General features: G+C 41.0%; 1 protein-coding gene across 4 annotated transcripts in view; it reads left to right on the top strand.

Moving 5' to 3' along the window:
- Window positions 1–24,621, top strand: part of LOC123951450 (maltase-glucoamylase, intestinal) — a 97,439-nt gene that overhangs the window by 9,341 nt on the left and 63,477 nt on the right. For all 4 annotated transcript variants that reach the window (XM_046020171.1, XM_046020173.1, XM_046020174.1 and 1 more), the window contains 6 exons: window positions 9,316–9,442; window positions 11,113–11,225; window positions 18,965–19,085; window positions 20,148–20,257; window positions 20,786–20,937; window positions 21,492–21,663. In XM_046020171.1, the coding sequence (XP_045876127.1) occupies window positions 9,316–9,442; window positions 11,113–11,225; window positions 18,965–19,085; window positions 20,148–20,257; window positions 20,786–20,937; window positions 21,492–21,663 (795 nt within the window). The remainder of the gene's footprint in view (window positions 1–9,315; window positions 9,443–11,112; window positions 11,226–18,964; window positions 19,086–20,147; window positions 20,258–20,785; window positions 20,938–21,491; window positions 21,664–24,621) is intronic.

The raw sequence follows: 24,621 nt of genomic DNA, 5'->3' as shown, positions 1-24,621 counted from the left end.
TGCATTCCGAAACGAGACTGTAGGTTTCACCATCAAGATCCCTGTGATTCAGAAAGTGAGGTCAGTCAGATGATGCTGATGAGAGTTTTTTATTTTTTTTCCTTAAGGCTTATGGAAATGATTCTCTTCTATAGCTAGGAAATAATTACTATTTTTCCAGAGAGCAGGTAACTATATCTGAATAAATGAAACAAAAAGACTTTGATAAGAGGCAAAAGATTTTTTAAAATGCAAATGACATTCAGAAGTCTAATTTACCCACATGTATTAATTATCTCTTGATGCATAACAGATTACCCCCACTATTCACAGCTTGAAACAAGAGATATTTTTTCGGTCACAGTTTTTATGCATTAGAAATGCAGGAGCAGCTCAGCTAGGTGGTAATGCATCAGGGTCTCTCCTGACCTCACAACCAAGATGTTGCCAGGGGCTGGAGTCATATGAAGGCTCGACTGGTGCTGGAAGACCCACTTCTGAGGTGGCACCCTCCCCTGGCTGTTGGCTAAAGGCCTCAGTTACTCGCAGGTTGTTGGTCCTTTCCATAGGCCTGCTGGAGTGTCGCTATGATGTGGCAGCTGGCTTCTCTAAGAAATGAACCAAGAAAAAGAGCAAGGAAGTGATCCAAGAGCAAAGAAAGGAAGAAGCTGTCCTGCCTTTTATAACCTCATTTTGGGGGTCACGCACCATGCATATTCTATTGTTAGAAGTGAGTCCCTGGGGGCACCTGGGTGGGTCAGTGGGCTAAGCCTCTGCCTTCGGCTCAGATCATGATCTCAGGGTCCTGGGATCGAGTCCCGCATCGGGCTCTCTGCTCAGCAGGGAGCCTGCTTCCCTCTCTCTCTCTGCTTCCCCCTCTGCCTGCTTGTGATCTCTGTCTGTCAAATAAATAAATAAAATCTTAAAAAAAAAAAAAAAGAAGTGAGTCCCTGAGTCCAGCCTACTCTCAAGAAGTGAGGGTTGGGGGACTTGGCTCCACCTCTGGTGGGGGGAATATCAAAAGATTTGTGGACTTTTTTTGTAAAGCACTGCATCATAATTTTGAATAATAATGAATTTTATTTTATAGCACATTTTACTCAGTCCTCTCTCTGGATATTTACACTATCCTCAGTGTTTTGCTGTTACGTACATTTCATGTCATGCCAAAAGGAAAAACCTTTATCTGTACATCCTTGTGCAAACATATTTGTGGGCTAAATCTCTATAAATGGAATTCCAGATTGAGAGCATACAAAGTTTTAATGGTTTTGGCCAAATCTTCATTAAGCATATGGTATTTACATTTGACTGTGAGTACAAAGTGTGGGTACCTTTTATTTCATAGTTTCTCACACAGTGTGTTTTTATAAACATTGGAGAAATTTAAAACAAACAATCTCCAATCTCATAATTACTAGCAACAATGAAAGAGAAGGAGACATGATGACTTAGACATGACCACTCTGGTAACTCCTGTCCTTGCCAGTGAACATGAGATCACTCTTTACCTCCTTAGCTAACTTCATTCTATCAGGCATGGGAGGTTATTAATCTTTATGGAATTTTAGATGTAAGATTAATATTATGGGATACTTTATCAAGCCTTTGGGAGTGAAGCATTAGGGACAGGACAGATTAGAGTTAGATAAAGTATTTTAGAAAAACCAAGGGGGTTCCCCTTTCTCCACATCTTCTCCAATACTTATTTCCTGTCCTGTTAATTTTGCCCATTTGAATTGGTGTGGGGTTTTGGAGGGGAGGAGGATGGGGGGATGGGTGAGCCTGGTGGTGGGTATTCAGGAGGGCAGGTATTGCATAGAGCCCTTGGTGTGGTGCATAAATAATGAATCTTGGAATACTGAAAAAATAAAATAAAATTAATTAAGAAAAAAAGAAAGAACATATTAAAAAAAAAAAAAACAACCAACAAGAGGATCCTTGTAGGGGGCGGTAGAGCCACATTTCCTTTCACAAAGTAAGAGGGCCTTATGTCAGCGCACCTGGGTGACTCAGTTAGTTGAGTGTCAGAGTATTTTTGTTTTCTTTTAAGATTTTATTGGTTTTATTTATTTGACAGAGAGGTAGAGAGAGTCAGAGAGCACAAGCAGAGGGAGAGGGATAAGCAGGCTCTGCACTGAGCAGGAAGCCTGACCTGGGGCTCCATCCCAGGCCCTTGGGATCATGACCTGAACTGAAGGCAGATGCTTAACCATCTGAACCACTGAGGCTCCCTGAGCATCTGATGCTTGATTTTGGTTTAGGTCATGATCTCAGGGTCATGGGATGGAACCCTGTGTCTGGGGCTCCTCACCCAACATGGGGTCTTCCTGAGATTTTCTCTCTCCCTCTGTACCCCCCGCCCTGTGCCCTCCCTACCCCCTTTCTCTCTCAATACATAAATCTTTAAAAAAAAATGACAAAGAGTAATTTATCATTAGTGTTTAGGAAGCAGATCCTCTTGTCATTTCATCTTTGGGTGAAGGACTGAGGAGAATATGGAGCTTGCATGAGGACACAATGATTGGGTGGAGAGCAAGGCTCCAAGGCTCTATTAAACAGTAAGTTCAAGATTCCAAAGCTGGGAGCTTTAAATTAGGGCCTGAGGGAAGATGGGTGGGGATGTGCCTTTTGAGTAAAGCTGGTGTGATTTACAAGGCAGCCTGGGAGAGGATCAGTGGATGCTGGGGCAGAAAGTTGGTCTTGAGTGGGCAAGCTGCAGCTCTGGCTCCCACTGTTTCTTCCTGCCTTTCTGCACCTGCGTCTCAGGTAATGAGTGACTCACCCAACATATGGCTGTAAAGCACTCAACAGACTGCAGGGTAGATCAGAAAAGGTTCACAGGGGCAGCACTCAGCAGACTGGAGGGTAGATCAGAAAAGGTTCACAGGGGCAGCACTCAGCAGACTGGAAGGTAGATCAGAAAAGGTTCACAGGGGCAGCAGTCAGCAGACTGGAAGGTAGATCAGAAAAGGTTCACAGGGGCAGCACTCAGCAGACTGGAGGGTAGATCAGAAAAGGTTCACAGGGGCAGCACTCAGCAGACTGGAAGGTAGATCAGAAAAGGTTCACAGGGGCAGCAGTCAGGAATGTGCACTGCCACCTCATGAGATACTGAACGGTGCCACAGTCTCAAAGTGGGATGGACATGGCTCTTAGGGGCATGCTGCTTCTTACTCAGTACCCATGGCTCTCTTTTTAAAGGCAAATGATAACATGGCATGTAATGCTTTGTAATTTAAAGTATTTTTATTTGAGGGGTACCTGGGTGGCTCAGTTGGTTGAGCATCTGACTCTTGATGTCAGCTCAGGTCATGATCTTGGGGTCCTGAGATTGAGCCCAGTGTTGGTCTCTGCCGCTTCTTTCCCTTTTCCTCTCCCTCAGCCCCTCTAGCCACTTGTTCCTGTGTGCGTGTGCTCCGTCTCTCAAGTAAATAAATAAATCTTTAAAAAATAGTGTTTTTATTTGATTTTCACAATAAGAAGGTGATGGCGGGTAATACAGTAGGTATTGTTAGTTTCATTTTTACAGATAAGAAAACCAAGACTCATGAGTATTAGGAAAATTCTTTAGGCTACCACAGCAATAAATGATAGGGTAAGGAGTCAAGTGCAGGTCCCCCCCCCCCCCCCTTTAGCAAGCTCTCTGTTCTGAGAAGGAGAACTTGGGGGTAAGATGAAGGAGGAAATTACTAATGAAAATTTTAACACAGTGATCGTCCAGGGAGTAAAATACTATCAATCAATAAGTATTGATTATGCAGATTCTACAAGTATATACTTAGGAAGGAAATAAAAAGGAAGAAGCAGGCCTAATTTTTATACCTTGAGAGCTCACAATTTGAGAGAGAAAAGTGGTTTTGCAAACCTATGGAAGTAGACACACTTTTTGGGAGAAAGCCTTAGGAAAAAACTTAACTTGACCACAAATGAGCTGGGAGTACAGAAAGTGTGTTGACATACCAGAGGTGCTGGGAGTGGTGTTTGATGGACTTGATAATTTCACAAGGGGCCACCCATCCCCTACTACTCCTTCCAAAAATGTTATTTGGTTTTTAGTTGTTACTGTCTCCTACTTACTGTTTGTCCCATTTTTCACTGTCCTCAATTTATACCTGCCACTCCACTCCCATCCTATAGGATAATGTCATGCAGTATTATTAAATCCACTGATGAGTTCAAAATCCCCCAAATGATTTTCAAATAGGAGTAGAGGGAATTGAATATTGAAGTTATCTGGGGAAACTTTTGAAACCTACCCCAAAAGGTTCAAGATGGTCAACAAGACTTGACCTGTTTTCTTTTCCAAACTTCCATTAACGTTCTTATAAAGATGTACCAAATGAAATGGGTCTGTGACAAAATGGAAAAAAGAAAAACAGACATGACCATTGTGCCAGGTATAGCAGAACAGAGAATATCTCTCAGGAGTTTGTTGTGAAGTTGGGGGCAGTTCTGCTCAGAGAGACCACTGAGCCTTGAGCTAGGAGTATGGGAGGGCTGAGTAGCAGAGGGATATGAACCATTGTTCAGCTATAGTTGGGCTTAATGAAAGGGGCTATGAAGAGCACTGTTTGCCAGAAAGTGGATTTACTAGTATATGTTTTTTTTAATAAAGATATGATTTACAACTATTTCTTTTATGTTTATAACTCATATTAAGGCTGTTATTCATATGAGCTATAGTTACAAAGGTCATATGGAGAGGGAAGTGGCTATATATTCTAGAAAAAAAAAACAACACCAACCCTCCCTAGAGATATTGATTACCTCTCCTTCATACTTCAAAAACGGTTGATGAAAAGAAATCTTGACTTGGATCCTTTTGTAAAATAAACAACTGCATTCTAATTTATATTATTTTTTATATCTTTTTTTTTCTTTTTCTCACTTGGATTCTTGTAGTTACAGGTGAGATTGCTGGGATGAAGGCATACCGTTTCCTGTTTCATCCCTCTCATAACCCTCGGGAAAGAGGACCAGGTTCTCTGAATCCATCTGTGACACAGAGCATATCATGGTGGTGTTTCCACCCAGTCTTGCTTCCAAATCAGCAAATACTCACTTAGAACACTTGCCAGGGGCATCAACTGAAGCATTGTAGAGTTTCCCCCCACATTTTCCTGATGATAGAGCACAAAGAAAATGGTGTTATGGTCATTAGGCTAATTGAAAGGGATTTAGATCTGCAGAAGCAGCAACTCTCAACAGAAGAATGACCCAGCCCTGAGCTCTCTGCCCCTGCCCCACCCAGCTACCCACAGAACAAGGAAGTCAGTATCTCCAGCTCTCAGGTTGAGAGGGATCACTCAGGGAGGGGTGAGATACTGTCACTCACTGGCATCTGGCTGCTTAAAACTTAGGAGGGGAAGACCCATTTTTCTCAGAGTTAAATATAGATATAGATAGAGGCCAGGTTTGGGAGCAAGAGGGGGAGAGAGGGTTAATTGTAAGTCCTGGAGGGGATACTATTGAACTGAAGAAGCAGCATTCTGATAAGGGGAGCAGGTGGTGTTGGGGAAGGGTGTAGGCTTTGCTGTGGTTGTGTAGAGAAGCATGTCTTTGGAGCATAGACTGGGAGTGAATTTCAACTCCACTACTTGTCATTGTTGATAAGTTTTATATCTTTCTGACTTCTGTTTTCTGCTTGTAAAATAGAGGTGAATGATACCTGCATCTCAGGATTAGAAAGATGATTATAAAGATGACAGTCTGGAAAATACCTGGCAGAGAGAAACCCCAAAATATTACCTATAATTATTACTCAGTGTCAGACTGTAGATGGTACCACTTAGTCTTGTAAATGATGGATTTATAAGCCATTACAAGCTTGTGAGCCCTCAAAACCAATGGCCCCTACTCGTGGAGGCAGTTCTGCTGCTCTGCTCTCCTCCCATCTTTTACTTTACACCTCTCACTATGTCTGATTCCAGATTCTGCTGCTGTACAGTCTCCTGTAACTTAAGGGGATACGAGAAGCTAGTTAGATTGATGAAACTCATTTTAGAGATCATTCTGTCACACCCCCCCAACTTGACTTTGGATTTGTTTACTTCTTCTGTGTAATATCTTTCCAGAAGCATTTCTCTCTCCATGCTGGTTGATGCATTGATTGTGACTTGCCAGCTTCACTCCCTGCTGGGTGACACATTTCAGCATCACAATACAGCTCTGTGTAGTTTCTCACACTTTTGAGGAAGTGCTGTTATCTGTGTAGGTGGACACGCTTACAGAAATGCTGGACATTCTCACACAAAACGTGAAAGACAGAGTATGCCTTTACCTAAGAGGCGGTGAGGTCATAAAGACAACCCCTAAGGTGGAAGACAGAATCCCTCATTGTGCCTTATCCTTAAACATGGTCTGTGCATGGTCTGGTCAGATGAAGGGAACCTGCTCAGAAGCCCAAGTGACACTGTCAGTCACTGGGGTCCCTGCTTTAACAGATGTGAGTTCTTCCTTTCTTAGGTCCTATTTCTGTGTTCATCATCATACTCACCCTTAGGAATGTGGTATCCTTTTTTTTTTAATTTGAATATTTGCCATGGTGCTGTGATCCATATCTAGACCGTGGAGCACTTCAGCTGCTCTCTGGACACAGTTCTCCCCGTAATTTCCCCCAGTGTGAGCAGGTTCAATGAGTGAGGGTGACTGCCTAAATCTTCCTTATTAGTGAGAAGATATTTCAAGACCTGCTTTATGTTGGACCTCTGAATATGAAGGATAATGTTTTTAGGGTTTGAATTCTATGAATCTTTAAGACACAAATTTTGCACTTAGCACCCCAACAAGCCAGCTTCATGGTTGATCCCAGTCTGTGGCGTGTTTGGCAGGAAGCACTGAACTGGGGATCACATGAATCTGGACTGCAATACTTTGACTCAAATCTGATGGAGATCAGGAGCTGTTTGGAAGAAGAAGACAGGAATGGGTTGAGGGACGTTGTAGAAGACCGAGGTTGTGGTAGGCTCAAGCATATTCGATCCATGAGGGGCCTACCAAAAGTTGCCAGAATAGATACAGTAGCTAAGAGAACTACATTCAGCTTGATGGGAAATTTAGTTCTAGTCCTTGGTCGTGTGACTCTCAACAAGGCACTTGGCCTACTGGACCTTACTTATGCATAAAATGAAGGGGCCTGACTAACTACTGGTTCCATTTCTTTTTTTTTTTTAACTTCATGGACACCATTTCTTAATATGTTTTTGCATAGTGAAATGTGTTTATTATAATTTATAAGCCTGGAAGAGGGTCACTGTCTCCAAAACATAGTTGCATATCAGAATTATCTGTGGTGTTAAGAAAAAATCAGATATCTAAACCTTCTCCCCAGAGATTTGGATTCACTTAGGTTGAGACAGCAGGAGAGTGCTGAACATCTGATTTAAACTTCTTGGCAAAATATTTTAATGCCCAGCTAGGGTTTATAGCAATTCTAACATAGGTAAATGTGTTATTTCTGTATTTTTTTTTAATTGACAATTCTCCCCGGGACTCCAAAGGTAGCCAGTTGGTCAGGATGATCCATCAGGTACCTTCAGTTGTAGAATTCACCAAATCTCATTGAAACTATAGTTTCTAAATATTGTTACCACTGGACAAAAAAAAAAAAGCCTCTGTAGAGATGTTTTATTTGAGACTGGGGTCAGGAAATGTGCAAAATGAGCCTAGGTTATCATCTTATAATAGAGAGCAAGGAAACTACGAAAGACTACCGGGAACCAACTTGGAGAGACTCCCGCTGGGTACATTTATCCTACCTCTCCTCTAGGAACTGTGCCTTTATGATCCAAGTAATAAGTGAGGGGGAATGTCTCTCTATAGTAATATTTCATCCAGTATATAAAGAATGGTAGAATTACAGTATCACTGTTACAATTAATGGAATAATGGACCTAAGAAATGCTCACCAATAGCTGTTAATATGAAAAGGGAGAATCTGCTAGATCTTTTGTGTCTCCTGCTGGAAGACTGTATACCAGCTCTACACCATTCTTGCTAAAATATCAAACCTGCATCTGTCAAAACTCTAGATCTGATCATTAAATTTACAGGAAACATTAAGGCAGAGAAACATGTAAGTATATCCACAGATGCAATTAACAAAATCCAGATTATGGGGAAATCGATAGAACAAACCTATAGATTAAAAAAACCTTAACAGGGGAGTCTGGGTGCCTCAGTCAGTTAAACATCCAACTCTTTATTTTGGGTCAGGTCATGATCTCAGGGTCATCAGATTGAGATCCTATGGGATCTGCGCTGGGCATGGAGCCTGTTTAGGATTCTCTTCTCTGTCCCTCCTCCCACCCTGGGCTCTCTCTCTCTAAACAATGGGAAAAAAAAAGCTTAACAGACACAAACCAATTACAATATATAAATTTTGCTTGCATCCTGATGAAAGTAGAACAAATTATAAAATATTTATCAGGCAATGAGAGAAATTTCAACATTGACTAGATATTTGATGATTGAGGAAATTATTTTAAAAATATTTTGGTGTTCTAACAACATTTTGTTTAGCTTTCATGAAGTTTACTTTTTTAATACTTAAATATTTAAAAAAATTTTAAGCAGAAGATGTGGTATATATATACAATGGAATGTCATTCAGCCATCAGAAAGGTTGCATACCTACCATTTACACCGACATGTAACTGTAGGGGATTATGCCAAGCGAAAGAAGTCAATCAGAGAAAGATGATTACCATATGGTTTCACTCATAGGTGGAAATTAAACAGTGCAGAAGATGATAGGGGAACGGACAGAAAATGGAATGGGAAGTCATCAGAGTGGGAGAAAAACCATGAGACTCCTAACTATAGGAAACAAACAGGGTTGCTGGAGGGGAGATGGGTGGGGGGATGGGGCAACTGGGTGACGGGCATTAAGGAGGGCACGTGATGTGATGAGTACCAGGTGTTACATGCAACTGATAAATTACTGAACACTACACCTGAAACTAATAATATGTTGGCTAATTGAATTTAAATAAAAACAATAAAGAAATCTCTATATCTACACTGTGGGGCTCAAACTCACAACCCCAAGATCAAGAGTCACATGCTCTACCAACTGAGCCAGACAGACTCCCCAGTACTTAGATATCTCCAGATGAAAAGATATCTGAGATTTGCTTCAAGGTTAGGGAGAGTAGTACATAGAATAAAGAAAAAATGAGATTGATCATTAGTTGATAATTTTTTCATCTTGCTGATGAGTGTGTTCATGAAGGACTAGTAGTTATTCATTTTACTTATGTGACATTTGAGCTTTTCCATTAGGAAATTATTAGCTATGAATTAAATAAAACTTAAATATAATTTTTTTTTCAGATGGCAAGAAAGAAGTTGAAAGATTTCACGACGTTGGAGATTATGCTCAGTGTTCTTCTGCTTATAGTGTTTATCATCACTGTTCCTCTGTTTGTGCTTTCAGCTAAAGAGTCTTGGGAATCAAAAGGTAACAAGGAACTCTGGCGTTTCCTCCCCATGTGTTGCTCTTACCAGAGCAGAAACTTCATAAATGACAGGGACTTGATTCTCTCCTGTCCATTGTTGTGAGTGTGTGGGGGGGGGAGGGAGGGGGAAGTTATACATGCGTCGGTGAGCCCTTGACTGGAACTGTGATAGCTCACTAGGTATTCACTGTAGGCCTAAGCCGATACTTTTATTTCCCAGTTAGCACAGTGCAGGATTTCACAGCTGACCCTTGAAATAAATTTGCTGAATTGCTTTGAATAATTCTCACTTCATTAACAATATTATTGACATTTATTAACTAATAACCCCTTATATGTAGGGCAATTGAATAAATATATAATCAAAGTATTTAAGGCCGAAGTTCTGTTTTTTAAAAAGTTAACAACGATCAGGGTTATTTAATTAAACGTTTATTGAGCTGTCTCACTCTAAATGAGGGGCCGGATTGTGCTGAGTTATCCCTGGTTTCTTCTCTGGTATATCTAGGAACAGTTTCTATGAATCAGGTGATGAAGGGGTAAGTCTGTGGCTAGAAGACTTCTCTTCTCCCAGTCCCTCTCTCCCAGCCCTGACAATTTCTACTTTTGTGGGGAGTTAGAGCAAATAATTTCAAAGATTGTTTAACTCTTAAAATTCCATGACTTTGAACATGGAACTAAAACCCTTGTTCGGAAAGTGGCACAAATATGGAGCTCTCTTAATCTACCACTTTTGAACTGGAATAGAAATGAAAACTAATTAAAAGCCCCATTATCCTGTCTCCATGTCCTTGCAGAGTGACTTAAAGAAATCTCACTTCCTTATTTTAAATGCAGTCAATGTGTCTTTTATGTGACTGATTTTAAAATCCCAATCAAGGCCCTTGGGCAGATCCTAACTGCCAATTTTTACATTAGTGACCTTCCTTTACATTTTTGCCATATGAGACTTTACATTTACACGAGAACATCATCACTCAGAAGTGTTCCTTGTTGAGGGAATGCCTGGTAATGGAACAACTAGAACAGAGGTTACGATGATTAGGGTAGTAACATCCACTAAAACATACCCTGTGTGTGTTCTGTGCACAGACATATTGTGAACCAGTTACTGGGAGTGGAAGTAAAGGACCAGGGCAGTCTGCAAACTTTTCTGTACAAAACCAGGTACTTAATACTTCAGATTTGGCGGACCATATGGTCTCTGTCATAACTAACTAATTTTGTCACTATAGCACAAAAGCAGCTGTAGATAATACATTAAAAAGTGGATGTGTCTGTGTTCCAGCAATCAGACTGTGATCTGATTTGGCCCGTGGGCTATAGTTTGCCTGCCCCCTGGACTAGAGAAGAAGGTAGATTTGGTTCTTACCTTGGTGACCTTTTGATTTAATGGTGGATCCACACTCCTTGCTCTTATATGAACCATCTCAAAGGGGAGAGGGTTGGTGGTAGAAGGAGATGATGCAGTATACACACAAGTAAATACAGTCAGCAAGAACCAAATGAGGCTTTCTAAAGTGAACGTGTACTTTTCAAGGGCATCAGGGTGAAGACTGATCAGTAGTGGAGTTCGTATACTTGGAGGTGTTGAGAACTGTGACAATCATGTTAAATGCTTGTGATATTAGATCTGATGGTCATTTTATGTTTGTTTCTGGGATTATCCCAGATCCTGGGACAACAGTTACGCCAAATCCAAGTACCACCCCTGAATCTGCTGTGTGCCCAGCGGTAAATGAAGTGGAACGGATAAACTGCCTCCCTGACCAGCCACCAACAAAGGTTTGAATTACAGATATTCTTTCCATTTAAGAGTTTATGCTATTGGATAGTTTTTTTTGTTGTTGTTAATTTCTGTTCTGTTTGTTTGTTTCCTGTTTGTAAGTCCCAGAGAACTGTTTGCATTGCAACTATTGGTGGCTCATGCAAATGAATCCTGTACCCACCCTTGTGAGACAGTGCAGCTTTGGGAGAGAAAGAGTGAGAGAATTCCCTTGGGTTGACAGATTAAATTAAATATGAATTTCTGATAAATCATGAGTATTTTTTTTAGAATAAGAATGTCGCATGCAAGATTTGGGACTGACTTCTATTAAAAATGGATTTGTCTTTTATCTGGCAACACTGCTTGGTTACTCGTTCTCTCTGACTGTTACTGCCTCTGTTTCTTGCCTTTTCTCTGTCTCTCTCCTTTCATGATTACCAAAGGCTGTCTAGGATCTACAGTGAAAAGTAATACACATGCATAAAACATTATTTAAAATAAGGACAAAGTTTTAAGAGCCATGTTTTGTAAGGAAGAAGATAATAAATCCCAGACTAAAGATAGTGCCGGCATCTGGGTATTTACAGCAATATTTCTTGATCACCAACTGAAGTGCTGCTGAGTATTATAATTGTGAAGTTCATTACACACACAGTGTATCAGTCATCTTTCACGCTGAGAATGAATGAAAACAAAATGCAACCTTCTGAGCGAAGTCCACTGATATGAAATGGCAGATTTATATCAGACACAGATATGATGCTTGTTGCATGTGATACCCCGGCACGTGGCATGCTCACATTTCTCTCTCTAGCCATCCTATTGTGAGCTGACTGGAATATCTGTGGTGTTCTTGAGGTCTGCTGCTTTGGTTTGTCTGAAGGGCCTAATACCAAAAGACGTTTTACTTTTCTTTTCTGTTTTTTTTCCCCCCTCTTATACTTCTGGAGGCTACAAGTCCCAAATAAAGATGTTGGCAAGGTTGATTCCTTTTGAGCACTCTTAGCTAGAAGCTGTTCCTGCTTTTCTCCTAGTCTGTGGTGGTGGCAGTCAGTCCTTCACATTCCTTGGCTTATAGCTGCATCACTCCAGTTTCTGTCTGTGTCTTCACATGGCTTCTCCCTGTGTATGTGTGTCTGTGTTCAAATTTCCCATTTGAATAAGGGTACTTGGCATATTGGAGTAAAGGCTTACCCTATTCCAGTATGACCTCATCTTAACTTATTACCTCTGCAACCATCCTACTTCCAAATAAGATCAAAATCTGAGGTATAAAGATTAAGACTTCAATGTGTCTTTTCTGAGGACATAATTCAGTCCAAGTCATAGAGAAGGGAACTGTGAAAAGTGGGAATTGTTACAACTTGTGCCTTTGGTGTTGACTGACTGGGCGTAGATGCCAAGTCGATGAGAACCAATGCAGCCAAGAGAGAACAGATGAAATCAACTATAAGATATGATGGACTAGGGTTGGGGGAAGTGGGAAGTTAAGGCAGAGAAGGGAACCAGAGCCAGATAAGTAGCTTGACATAGAGCAGATGCCCAAGACTGCAGCAGAGTGATGGGATAAAACTAATCAGGAAGTCCAGATGCTGTACTGAAGGCAAGAGAGATCCAATCTCTGGATAGAGATGGGTAGTTAAGGATCAGGAAATCTCCTGGACAGGAAACTCAGCACCATGACCAGCTGTTCTGAGACCAAGGGCAGCAGCCTGCACAGCAAGTCTGCTAAGGTAAGAAATAATTCCAGTTAGACCAACATACCTTACCATACCAAGGTGATCGTAGTGTTCAATTCCCTTTATTTGGCATCTTACCCTGACTGAAATGAACTTGACCTCTTAGAATAGTGAACAGAATTAGAGTTGCCTACTGGGAGTAGGAAGAAACAAGATTGAAAAAAAAAAGGTGGATTTAAATAGTAGAAGACCTTGGAAGTCACGTAGAGGAGGCTGGTTTTTCATGTGATATGCAGCAGCTAGGAGCAATGATTTAAGGCTGAATGGAATCATGTACTGAGAAACAAAGAAAAGAGAACATCAAAACAGGACTAAACGGGGGCACATGGGTGATTCAGTGGGTTAAGCCTCTGCCTTCGGCTCAGGTCATGATCTCAGGGTCCTGGGATCGAGCCCCGCATTGGGCTCTCTGCTCAGCAGCGAGCCTGCTTCCTCCCTCTCTCTCTGTCTGCCTCTCTGCCTGCTTCTGATCTCTGTCTGTCAAAATAATAAATAAAAAAAAACTTAAAAAAATTAGAGACTATTTAAAAAAAAGAAAACAGGACTAAAAGAAAAAGAAGATATGAGGGAGAAAAAAAAGCAGAATACTTCAGTATGGGGCCAAATGTCAAAGTTCAGCATTTGGGGTGATAGGTTGAATTAAACTAAATATTTTTCTTCTCATAAATTCTTCTAGAGGAGATAAACCAAGCAAATAAATAACTGGGATATGAAATAAAAAGTCATAAGATATAAAAGAAAGATGAAGGAGACCACGGAGAAGAAGACAGTATTATCAAGGGGAAGGTGACAGTGTGGAATTAAACATAAGGAGGATTTTGACACAGATGGCAGGAATGGAAAGTGAATTCAAAATAGACTGGATGAGGAAATTGTGGGGCACACACATGACAAAGCAAATGGTCCCATATGGCCAAGATATGGGGTGGGTGCCAGAGAGAAGATAATGCCTGAGATGGCAAGGTAAATTAGAGCTTGACGAGAGAGAACCATTAATGTTCTGCTTTGTTAATAGGAAAGGGAAGCTGTGGTCTAGATACACTTCATGCAAGCAGGATGTTTGGCACACTAGGTTTGCAGAAAGTTGATCCACACCCATTCACTAGCCCCTGTCACAGTGTGCTAGGAACCTTGTTGCTTGGAAGCACAGCTAGAAGGCTAATGCATCCTAAGGTCACTCTCCTACAACACCTCATCTTGATATTGATTATTGAACTTCAGGTGTCATTATTGGCTCAGCAGCGTATCTTTGGGGATTTGTTGTAAGACCTTTCATAAATTCTGTGGTATCAAGATTATAGTTCAATAAATGAACTTTGCCTTTTTTTGTATGTTGTACCAACCGCATTAAACTATGACCTTGGCATTCATTCATTGATCTGCTCCTCTTTAGCTCAGCCAGAGAGAAATGCTCTGGGAGTACGTTCAGTGGCCTGTTTTTTCATAGAACGTATGTCTTGGGCATTTTGGTGCATGTTTCAAGTATCCTGGCTGCTATATGCTCCCCCAGACTATTGTTGAGAGGCCGAGTCCATGGATGATGGCATATTTATATAATGTACATGTTAAAGGGAAGTACATGGCTGTGTGGAGCAGAGAAGTGGGAAGAAGTTATGAATATGATACCAGGCTAGTGGAATGTTCCAGTGTTGAGGCCATTACTGTACCATTTTATCACTCCTATCTCTCTCTCTCCTCCACGATTATTTATAAAGAACTAGCTGTATAAATTTCCCTTCAGATAATTCTTTGTTGTAGATCCCACTGTTTTTAATTCCCAATAATGGGAGGGAATCCTATGAATTTGTCAAACCACATGGTATACTCTTAGAGACATCTTGGAAGAGAATGAGCTCCAAGAGTCTCTTCCATGAATCTCGGGGGTGGGGGGGGGAGGATGACTCGGTTATCAAAATCTCTAGTCTGATCTTTAGTTTTGGGTTGGCAGCTGTTTGCTGGGCGTGTCCCATGAACACCTCACCTAAACTCATCACTCCTCATCAAATCTGCTTTCCCTCCTCAACCATCAGATTCTGTTTGTACTCCCGTTATGCTTCTCGTCTCGGTAGCAGGAACAGCAGAACTCTTGCCTGACTCTTCCCTTCAAGCTCTTTGAACAATATTTCATGTATTTTAAACATTTCCCTTAACAATGTTTCCCAGAATAAGCACTTAATTTCCCTTCATACCTGGTCATGTTGGCCTTTCTCCACCTCACACATGGCTTATTCCCACAGACTCCCAGCACCTCTTCTGAATTCCATCTCTCCCCCACCTGTGCCATTACACACAGGATTGAAACTGCCCTCTTGAATATGCTACTTTCTTTATTTTTATTTTTTTTAAGACTTTATTTATTTATTTGACAGACAGAGATCAAGACCGAGAGGCAGGCAGAGGGAGAGAGAGGAGGAAGCAGGCTTCCCGCTGAGCAGAGAGCCCGATGTGGGACTCAATCCCAGGACCCTGGGATCATGATCTGAGCCGAAGGCAGAGGCTTTAACCCACTGAGCCACCCAAGTGCCCCAGTATGCTACTTTCTTTATACTGTTACCCAGCTGGGGTACTTACAGCCTTCATTACTGTTTATTGTGTTGAGTTCAAATACTCAGTCTGTCATCTTAGACCCTGTTTAACCTTTGTGCCTTTCAAGCTGCACATAGGTCATTCTCCCATGCAGATTTTGGAGATAGCTCTCATACTTACCCAAAACCTGTCCATTCTGAAAGACCATATCACTTTCTACTTCCTTGTGAGGCCTTCTGCCCACAATCCCAGCACCTTTCACCCATCATCCCAGAGTTGAAAGATCCTGTTGATGGCTGGGAACATAAAGATGTAGTCAATTCCAGACACCCAGCCAAGGAAAGAGCTGGTAGGTAGTAATGTTAAGCTCACTGATTGTCAGGATAGAATGTATTGTATGTTGGCTAGCTGAACATAAGAAAAGAACGTATTGTATAAACAAAGAAGAGCAGGTTTACATGCTTAAACCGGCATATCCTAACTATCTTGTAGAAGGGGTAAGCTGAGAACAGTCTACAGGAAGTCCTATGGTTAACAATAGTACTAATGATAATCTTTATGATGATGTTTGAGAAGTTACCGTCTTTCTTATTCAGAAGTTGTGTTATATTTTATAGCAGGCATATTCAGTAATTATCTATTTATTATTTATTTATTGGCTTGTGTTATATTCTGCAAACTCCATTTTCTTATCAATAAGTGTTTAATGGCTCAAGTTTTATGAATATCAGCAAGCAAACTGCATTTTGCAGAGATCGTTAAGAGTCCCCACCTTCAAAATTACTCTGTGTTTACACAGCATTAGTCAAGAGCCATTATGCAGTGCCAGGAAGAGCAGTGAGCTGTCAAGTCCTGTGTACAGACTTAAGTTTATGCTCTGTGCCTTGAACTGAGAGTGTAGCCCTTGGGCAGCAGGGTGTTAAGGGAGCCCCAGTACAGGTTCTAGTCCTGGCTTTGCTCCTGAAAAACTCTGTGAACTTGATCATGAAGTCTTGTTTCCCTGCAGACTATCAAATCTTTGTCAGTGAAATGAAGCAGTGTGCTCAGGCCAATTTGTCTACTAAATGCCTACCAAGCATGAGCCAGGAGCTGTACTAGAGCCCTCTGTTTCCTACGATTTTAGTGACCACGAAAGTACTGGCCGATGACATGTGATAATTGACATGATACATTTTCCCCCAAGGTCTTATTTTGTGTTTTCCATTTGTTCTGTTTTTTTTTTTTTTTAAAGATTTTATTTCTTTATTTGGCAGACAGAGATCAAAAGTAGTCAGAGACGCAGGCAGAGAGAGAGGAGGAAGCAGGTTCCCTGCTGAGCAGAGAGCCTGACGCGGGGCTCAATCCCAGGACCCTGGGATCAAGACCTGAGCCAAAGGCAGAGGCTTTAACCCACTGAGCCACCCAGGCGCCCCCTCCATTTGTTCTGTTTTGCTGTGTGCTGCTCCCTATCTGTCCTCCACCCCATACCCATAACTATGTCTTCTTTCCTTTTTTTTTTTAAATTATTTTTTGCTTTGAGGATTTCCGCCCCCCCCCGGGAGTTTTTAATACTGCATTGGAAGTTACACATGCTATATTATTTCAGCAATTCCTCTTGAGTTAAATTCTCACATGAACTTAAAAGGACATTTGTGTCTTGGCTCTAATTCTTCTCTTTATGTGCCTTCAGTCCTCTTCACATCATCATTTGTTCAGCTTCTCTCTATGACGATTTTCCTAGGTTTCACATCCTTTTTACTCTCCTGTTTATGTGCGGCATGCTTCTCTTTCCACTCCTCGTGACTGCTTAGGGCCACTGCAAGAACTGACATTTTCAAATTAGCCAACAGAGAACATTCACTTTTCTGGCTTCTTTGACCACTCTTTGATCTTTGCCCCTTCCATTCCAATGAAGAAATTATTAACCTCTGGGCGGTGTGCAGAAACCATTTTGTTTAACACCCTTTTAACAACTCTCTCTTTGCCTGATGTACTTTCTCTTTGCCTTTCAACTGAGTGGGTTTTAAAAGGAAAAAAAAAAAAAACCCTGCTGATTGGAATTCATGGTGCAGCCCAATCCCACAGCCATATCATCCACAGATGGACACTGTTTTTCCATCCTTAAATTAGTATCCACATAAAAATAAGCCTGTGATTAAATCCAATTGTTCATAAACCTAAACCATTTCTTTGTCTTATCATTTGCAAAGCATGACCATGTCTTCCTGAAAATGTGCTTAAACAGAAACTCAACCCAGTACAGGAGTATAGGAGAAAGACAGTAGATAGCAAGAGAGCTAAGTTTTGGTGCTTGCCTTCCCAGTAGCTAACTAAGCAAGCTCTGGCAGGTCACTGCACCTCTGTGAACTTCTGCCTGTCTCAGGTGCTTCATCTGTAAAATATGTAGCAGGATGTGGTAGTTATTTATTGCTTTGTGACAGATTATGCCAAAATTTCTTGGCTTAACCCAATGAACATAATTTTTTTATTATGGTCACAAATCTGACTTTGACATAGCTGGATGCTTTTGGCTCAAAGTCTCTTAGAAAACTGAGGTTGAGGTGTCTGCTGGGACTGGGCGTGATCACTTTCAGGCTCATTCATGGGATTGTTGGCAGGATTGAGATCCTCCAGAATTGCTGGATGAGAGTCTCAGTTCCTAGAAGGCCATTGGCTGGAGACCTCCCTTAGTCCCTTGCCATGTGCTCCAGAAGAGCAAGGGAAAGAGAGCAAGCCAGACAGGAGACATAATCTTTCTGTAATCTAATCTTAGAAGCAACGTCCCATTATTTTTGCTTTATTCTGTTCATTACAAGTCACTAGGTCTAGTCCACATTCAAGAGGAGGAGGTTTCTTTGTACTTTTTTGTAGTTAGCCTGGTGCTCCTCCCAAATAAATTAATTGGCATGAGAGAGGGATTGTATTCATTTTAGTCTCCACTCGATTCTATTGTTAATTGTGGCATAAAGTGGACACCTTTCTTAACTAAAAATTAGAATCTCTTTGAGTTTCAAGGAACGATTACTTCCTGCTTTGGGAGAAGTTGAGAGACTACGTATGTATGTATGTATCTGTCACATATACGTAACACACACATAATAGACGTATTTAAAAGTCAAAAATGATTTGATCTCAAAGCTTCTGAATATAAGTAGAGTCTTTTTTTTTTTTAAACCAAACCAATATAAGTGAAGCTGCTTTTGTAATTTTGAGATACTGGTGGTATGACTATATTGTAGTTTAAGATATTTAAACAAAGTTACCAGTTTTATTGTGATGGCAGATATGGGACTGCACTGTGGTCCCTATATTATTATAAAATAATAATAACAGGGTAGGGCATTAGCAGAGAAATTAATTTTGAGCACAAGCTGTGAATTGACTGGGATACAGCACAATTTCTCTAAATATCATTATAAAATGAGGTTAATGATACCATAAGCTCAAAATACATTTATAAATGATAATGTTCTACAAATGCATGAAATTATTTGACTAATCTCTTATTTCAGGCCACATGTGATCAGCGTGGGTGCTGCTGGAGACCTCAGGGGTCCATAAATGTGCCCTGGTGCTACTATTCTAGAAGTCATGGTTATCAAGTGGAGGGTGACCTTGTCACAACAAATGCAGGTAAGCCAGACAATGAGATGGGAGCTCCAGACCCTTTATTTGCTACAGAGGAAAGCCTTAGCGGCCTGCAGAGTATCACCCTGCACAGCCACACTACCGCCTGTGACAGAAGGTGGGCACTGTTCTTAAGCAATGGCTGGGATCTATTTTGGCATCAAGGGGAAAAAAAAATCCAATCTTGGCAGTTAGGGTACATGGTCTATTCCTGGCTCTACTTTATGTCCCTTAGTAACCTTGTACAATCATAGTGACATCTGACATCTTTGATCCTCATGTTTCAAACTTTTAAAGAGAGGGATTTGGACTCAGTAACCTCTGAAGCTACTCATAACTAATACGATATGATTTTGATGATATGGAAACAATTCCAATTTCATCAACATTTTATGAAAGTTAGCTAGTCAGTATCAGTGTTCATGAACTAAATGTCTCCTCCTATTTCTCCCACCCCGAAATACAGAGGATAATAATGAACCTTCCGAGAGATAACAGAGGGTGACTACTTTGAGGAAGCTCTTAGCGTAAAGGAAGAGACATGCTGCCCCTCCAAGGGTCTTGGCCCATGGCCTTTTCTAATAGAGTCTCAGTTCTCAGCCGACTTATCATGGAACCTGGAAGATGGCATCAGCATATATGATCACCTGCAATGTAACAGAGAATAACTGAGAAGGAATGATATATAGATAGAGATAGAGATATATACAGATATATTTAAATCTCTCTATTCATATAGATCTCTCTTTCTATCTATATATCTATATATATCAAAGGCTAAGAGTGTAAAGGGTATGTGATTAACACAGAATGGCTGATGGACTGTTGCAATGAGAATTGGGCTGTTGGGGGGAGGCTTCAAGCTGATTTTGTAAGCGAGAAGCACGGGTAAGGTAGTGACTGTACCTAGCTTCACACACTGGTCCATGGTAGTGTTTGATGCGTAGACATCTCTCCTCCCTTCTTTCGAGAAATAAAGGCTTTTCACAGCCCCTTTGACATAAATATGGCTACTTCTTGTGAGTTTACACAGCCGGCTATGTAAACCTTTTCCCCTCTACATACTAGGATTCACAGCCCAGTTGAAAAGGTTGCCTTCTCCATCCCTATTTGGAAATGATGTCAACAATGTCCTTCTCACAGCAGAATACCAGACGTCCAATCGTTTCCACTTTAAGGTTGTGGTTTGTTTATTCTTTAAGAATCTTTTTGAAAAGTGGGTGTTCTCTACCTGACGGCTGCAGTTACTACAAGACTGACAGTATTGCTAATGGGGGCATTTTTCTCTCCTGACGTGATTTTTCTTACTACCTCTATGTTGAAGTCGTCTGTAGCCTTCCTTCAGTGTGACAACTTCCTGAATGTAGATTATAGAGTCAACTAGTGAAATCTGGCTTTCCTGTATTTGTCCCTAAGACCATGTGAAATGTAGTCAGGAGGGAAAAGAAAAAGAATGATCACAGCTGTGAAAATTCTTACAAAGTCTATTTCTACCAAAAGACTAACTTCTGCCCAAAGGTTAAACATTTGAATTTGGTAATATAATGGGTAAATCTACCTCAGACATCATGCCATTTGGGTCAGTGCCTGAGTTCAGTGCCAAGAGCATAGGCACTGGGAAACACTGCTGTTGGTAGGGAGGTTTCTATTTAGAAAATACTGAGGAGTTTTCATTTTGGCTTTCATTCCCTTCATGTCCCGGGCAGCTAACTGACCAGAGCAAGGACAGGTATGAAGTACCTCATGAACATGTGCAACCTTTCCAAGGAAATGCTGCTTCTCCCTTGACCTATGAAGTTATGGTCTCCCAACAGCCATTTAGCATCAAAGTGATCAGAAGAAGTAATAACCGTGTTTTGTAAGTTTTGAAAGCCTGTCTGGGGATCCGAGTAGGAAGGACGTGGGGAAGGGAGGTCTGCAAGCCTGAGGAAGGGTGCATGCATTGCAACAATGTTCCTGAAGGTTGTGAGCCCAGTTTTGGTGACTCTTCCAATGTGTACTTTCTTTCACCTTCCTCTTTCCTCCTCCTCCTGCTGCTTCTTCTGTGGTTGTTATGGTTATTACTAAGCATTTAGTATAGGCCAGGCACTGGGCTGGGTCCTTTTCTTTTTTTCCTTCATTTTTATTACTGTGTCATCATTTTTTTCCTCTTTATTTTTCCATTCCTCCATCCATGCATCCACCAGTAACTATTTACGGAACATCTATTATAATGTAAGAGTAATATTTTGGCAGTGTCATAGGGTGTCTAAGGGAAAAAGAAGTCCTGATCTCTTGGTGTCCATGGGAGCGCAAATGGAGCCAGTTAAACAGGGGATAGGAGTCATGAAGATGTAAGAGACCCTTTTCTAAAATGTGTGTTCTCTCCACTCTACTTGCCCACCTGTCCCTGCATTTTGCATCGGCGTCTAGGTTGGATTCAGGCATTGGACCCCTCCTATTTGCCAATCAGTTCCTGCAGCTCTCCATGCGACTGCCTAGTGCTAACGTGTATGGTCTGGGAGAACAGGTGCACCAACAGTACCGGCATGATATGAATTGGAAGACCTGGGCCATGTTTGCCAGGGACACAACCCCCAATGGGGTAAGCTTTCAGGATGGGCCCCCCTGCACTACAGGTCAGCCTCATTTCTGAAGATCACTCCAGGTAGTACAGAATGATAGTTAAGAGTGAGATTCTAGGGTGAGGCTATTTTAGGTTTGAATTCTAACACTGACACTCACCAGTTCTGTGGTTCTGGGAGAGTTACCTCAATGTGTCTCCAGTTTCTCATCTATAAAACAGGGGGAATATACTTCCCTCGTAGGACTGTGATGGGAATTAGAAGAATTTATCCACATAGAGTCTCTAGAAGAGTGTCTGCCACATAGAAAGTGCTCAATAAATGTCAACTACTCGTCATTTTATTTTCCTTTTGAACTAACGAGTTGTGGAGAAGATGTTACTAATATTGACTCTGTATAATAGGTGGGTTATTATCTCCATATATTTTAGGTTGGGCTTTATAGATTACCAATTTATACCAGGTTTGTCAGCAAAATAGGATAAAATATCAACAAAAATACTATCTTGCTCATTCCCGTATGAACAGTGCTTGGGGCAGTGAAAGAATAAAAGACATGGAGTTTTGTTGTTGTTGTTTTGTTTGATTTTGTTTTTGTTTTCATTTTTATTTTGCTTTGACTTTGAAAATCCAAATCAGAGTTACTTTCTAGGTTCAGCAATATTACCTACAGATCTTGTTCAGCCACTTGCCTGATTAAGAAGAATGCGTTTCCGAATAAAGGAGATCATTGGAATAATGTATTAAGTGATCCTTTTAATATATGATCTGTATTTATTAAAAGAACCCTAAAAAATTAAGCATAATTGACTCCATTTAACAGATGAGAAACCGAGGCTCAGAAATAGCCCAATGTTTAAAAATAAGTTTGGAGTAGCAGTGATAGGATCTAACCCCTGGCCTGAGTAATGTAAATCCCATGCTCCTTACTCTACCATATGCCTATCAGAAAGACAGAAAAGTTGAGTCAGAGCAGCTCTCCTGGGAATCATTTAATAAGGAGCCTGAGATCTTTGCTACTTGAATGGGCATCACCATGTGAGAAATGTATTAGAATTAGAATCCACATTTAACTAAGATTCATACATAATTTCTGTGCACACCAAATTTTGAGAAATGCTGTTCTAGAGTAGTGATTTCAAACATGACTACTCATTGGAATCACCTGGAGAAACTTAACAAAATATCAATGCCTGCTTCTACCCCCAGGAATTCTGTTTTTTTTGGTTTCTTTTCTTTTTTTATTTGTTTATTTACAGCATAACAGTGTTCATTGTTTTGGCATCACACCCAGTGCTCCATGCAGTACGTGCCCTCCCTATTACCCACCACCTGGTTCCTCAACTTCCCACCCCCCCACCCCCCCCCCGCCGCCCCTTCAAAACCCTCTGGTTGTTTTTCAGAGTCCATAGTCTCTCATGGTTCATCTCCCCTTCCAGTTTCCCTCAACTCCCTCTCCTCTCCATCTCCCCATGTCCTCCATGTTATTTGTTACACTCCACAAATAAGTGAGACCATATGATACTTGACTCTCTCTGCTTGACTTATTTCGCTCAGCATAATTTCTTCCAGTCCCGTCCATGTTGCTACAAAAGTTGGGTATTCGTCCTTTCTGATGGAGGCATAATACTCCATTGTGTATATGGACCACATCTTCCTTATCCATTCATCCGTTGAAGGGCATCTTGGTTCTTTCCACAGTTTGGCGACCGTAGCCATTGCTGCAATAAACATTGGGGTACAGATGGCCCTTCTTTTCACTACATCTGTATCTTTGGGGTAAATACCCAGCAGTGCAATTGCAGGGTCATAGGGAAGCTCTATTCTTAATTTCTTCAGGAATCTCCACACTGTTCTCCAGAGTGGCTGCACTAACTTGCATTCCCACCAACAGTGTAAGAGGGTTCCCCTTTCTCCACATCCTCTCCAACACACGTTGTTTCCTGCTTTGCTAATTTTGGCCATTCTAACTGGTGTCAGGTGGTATCTCAATGTGATTTTGATTTGAATCTCCCTGATGGCTAGTGATGATGAACATTTTTTCATGTGTCTGATAGCCATTTGTATGTCTTCGTTGGAGAAGTGTCTGTTCATATCTTCTGCCCATTTTTTGATATGATTATCTGTTTTGTGTGTGTTGAGTTTGAGGAGTTCTTTATAGATCCTGGATATCAACCATTTGTCTGTACTGTCATTTGCAAATAACTTCTCCCATTCCGTGGGTTGCCTTTTTGTTTTGTTGGCTGTTTCCTTTGCTGTGCAGAAGCTTTAGATCTTGATGAAGTACCAAAAGTTCATTTTTGCTTTTGTTTCCTTGGCCTTTGGAGACATATCTTGAAAGAAGTTGCTGTGGCTGATATCGAAGAGGTTACTGCCTATGTTCTCCTCTAGGATTCTGATAGATTCCTGTCTCACATTGAGGTCTTTTATCCATTTCGAGTTTATCTTTGTGTACGGTGTAAGAGAATGGTTGAGTTTCATTCTTCTACATATCGCTGTCCAGTTTTCCCAGCACCATTTATTGAAGAGACTTTTTTCCATTGAATATTTTTTCCTGTTTTGTTGAAGATTATTTCACCATAGAGTTGAGGGTCCATATCTGGGCTCTCCACTCTGTTCCACTGGTCTATGTGTCTGTTTTTATGCCAGTACCACGCTGTCTTGGTGATCACAGCTTTGTAGTAAAGCTTGAAATCGGATAACGTGATGCCGCCAGTTTTGTTTTTGTTTTTCAACATTTCCTTAGCAATTCAGGGTCTCTTCTGATTCCATACAACTTTTAGGATAATTTGCTCCAGCTCTTTGAAAAATATCGGTGGAATTTTGATCGGAATGGCATTAAAAGTATAGATTGCTCTAGGCAGTATAGACATTTTAACAATGTTTATTCTTCCAATCCAAGAGCATGGAACAGTCTTCCATTTTTTTGTGTCTTCTTCAATTTCTTTCATGAGTGTTCTGTAGTTCCTCGAGTACAG

The sequence above is a fragment of the Meles meles genome, chromosome 10 (genome assembly GCF_922984935.1).
Source record: "Meles meles chromosome 10, mMelMel3.1 paternal haplotype, whole genome shotgun sequence".
In the NCBI taxonomy this organism is placed as follows: Eukaryota; Metazoa; Chordata; class Mammalia; order Carnivora; family Mustelidae; genus Meles; species Meles meles.
Note: the sequence above shows the minus strand (reverse complement) of the source record. Positions and strands in the feature narration are given on the sequence as shown.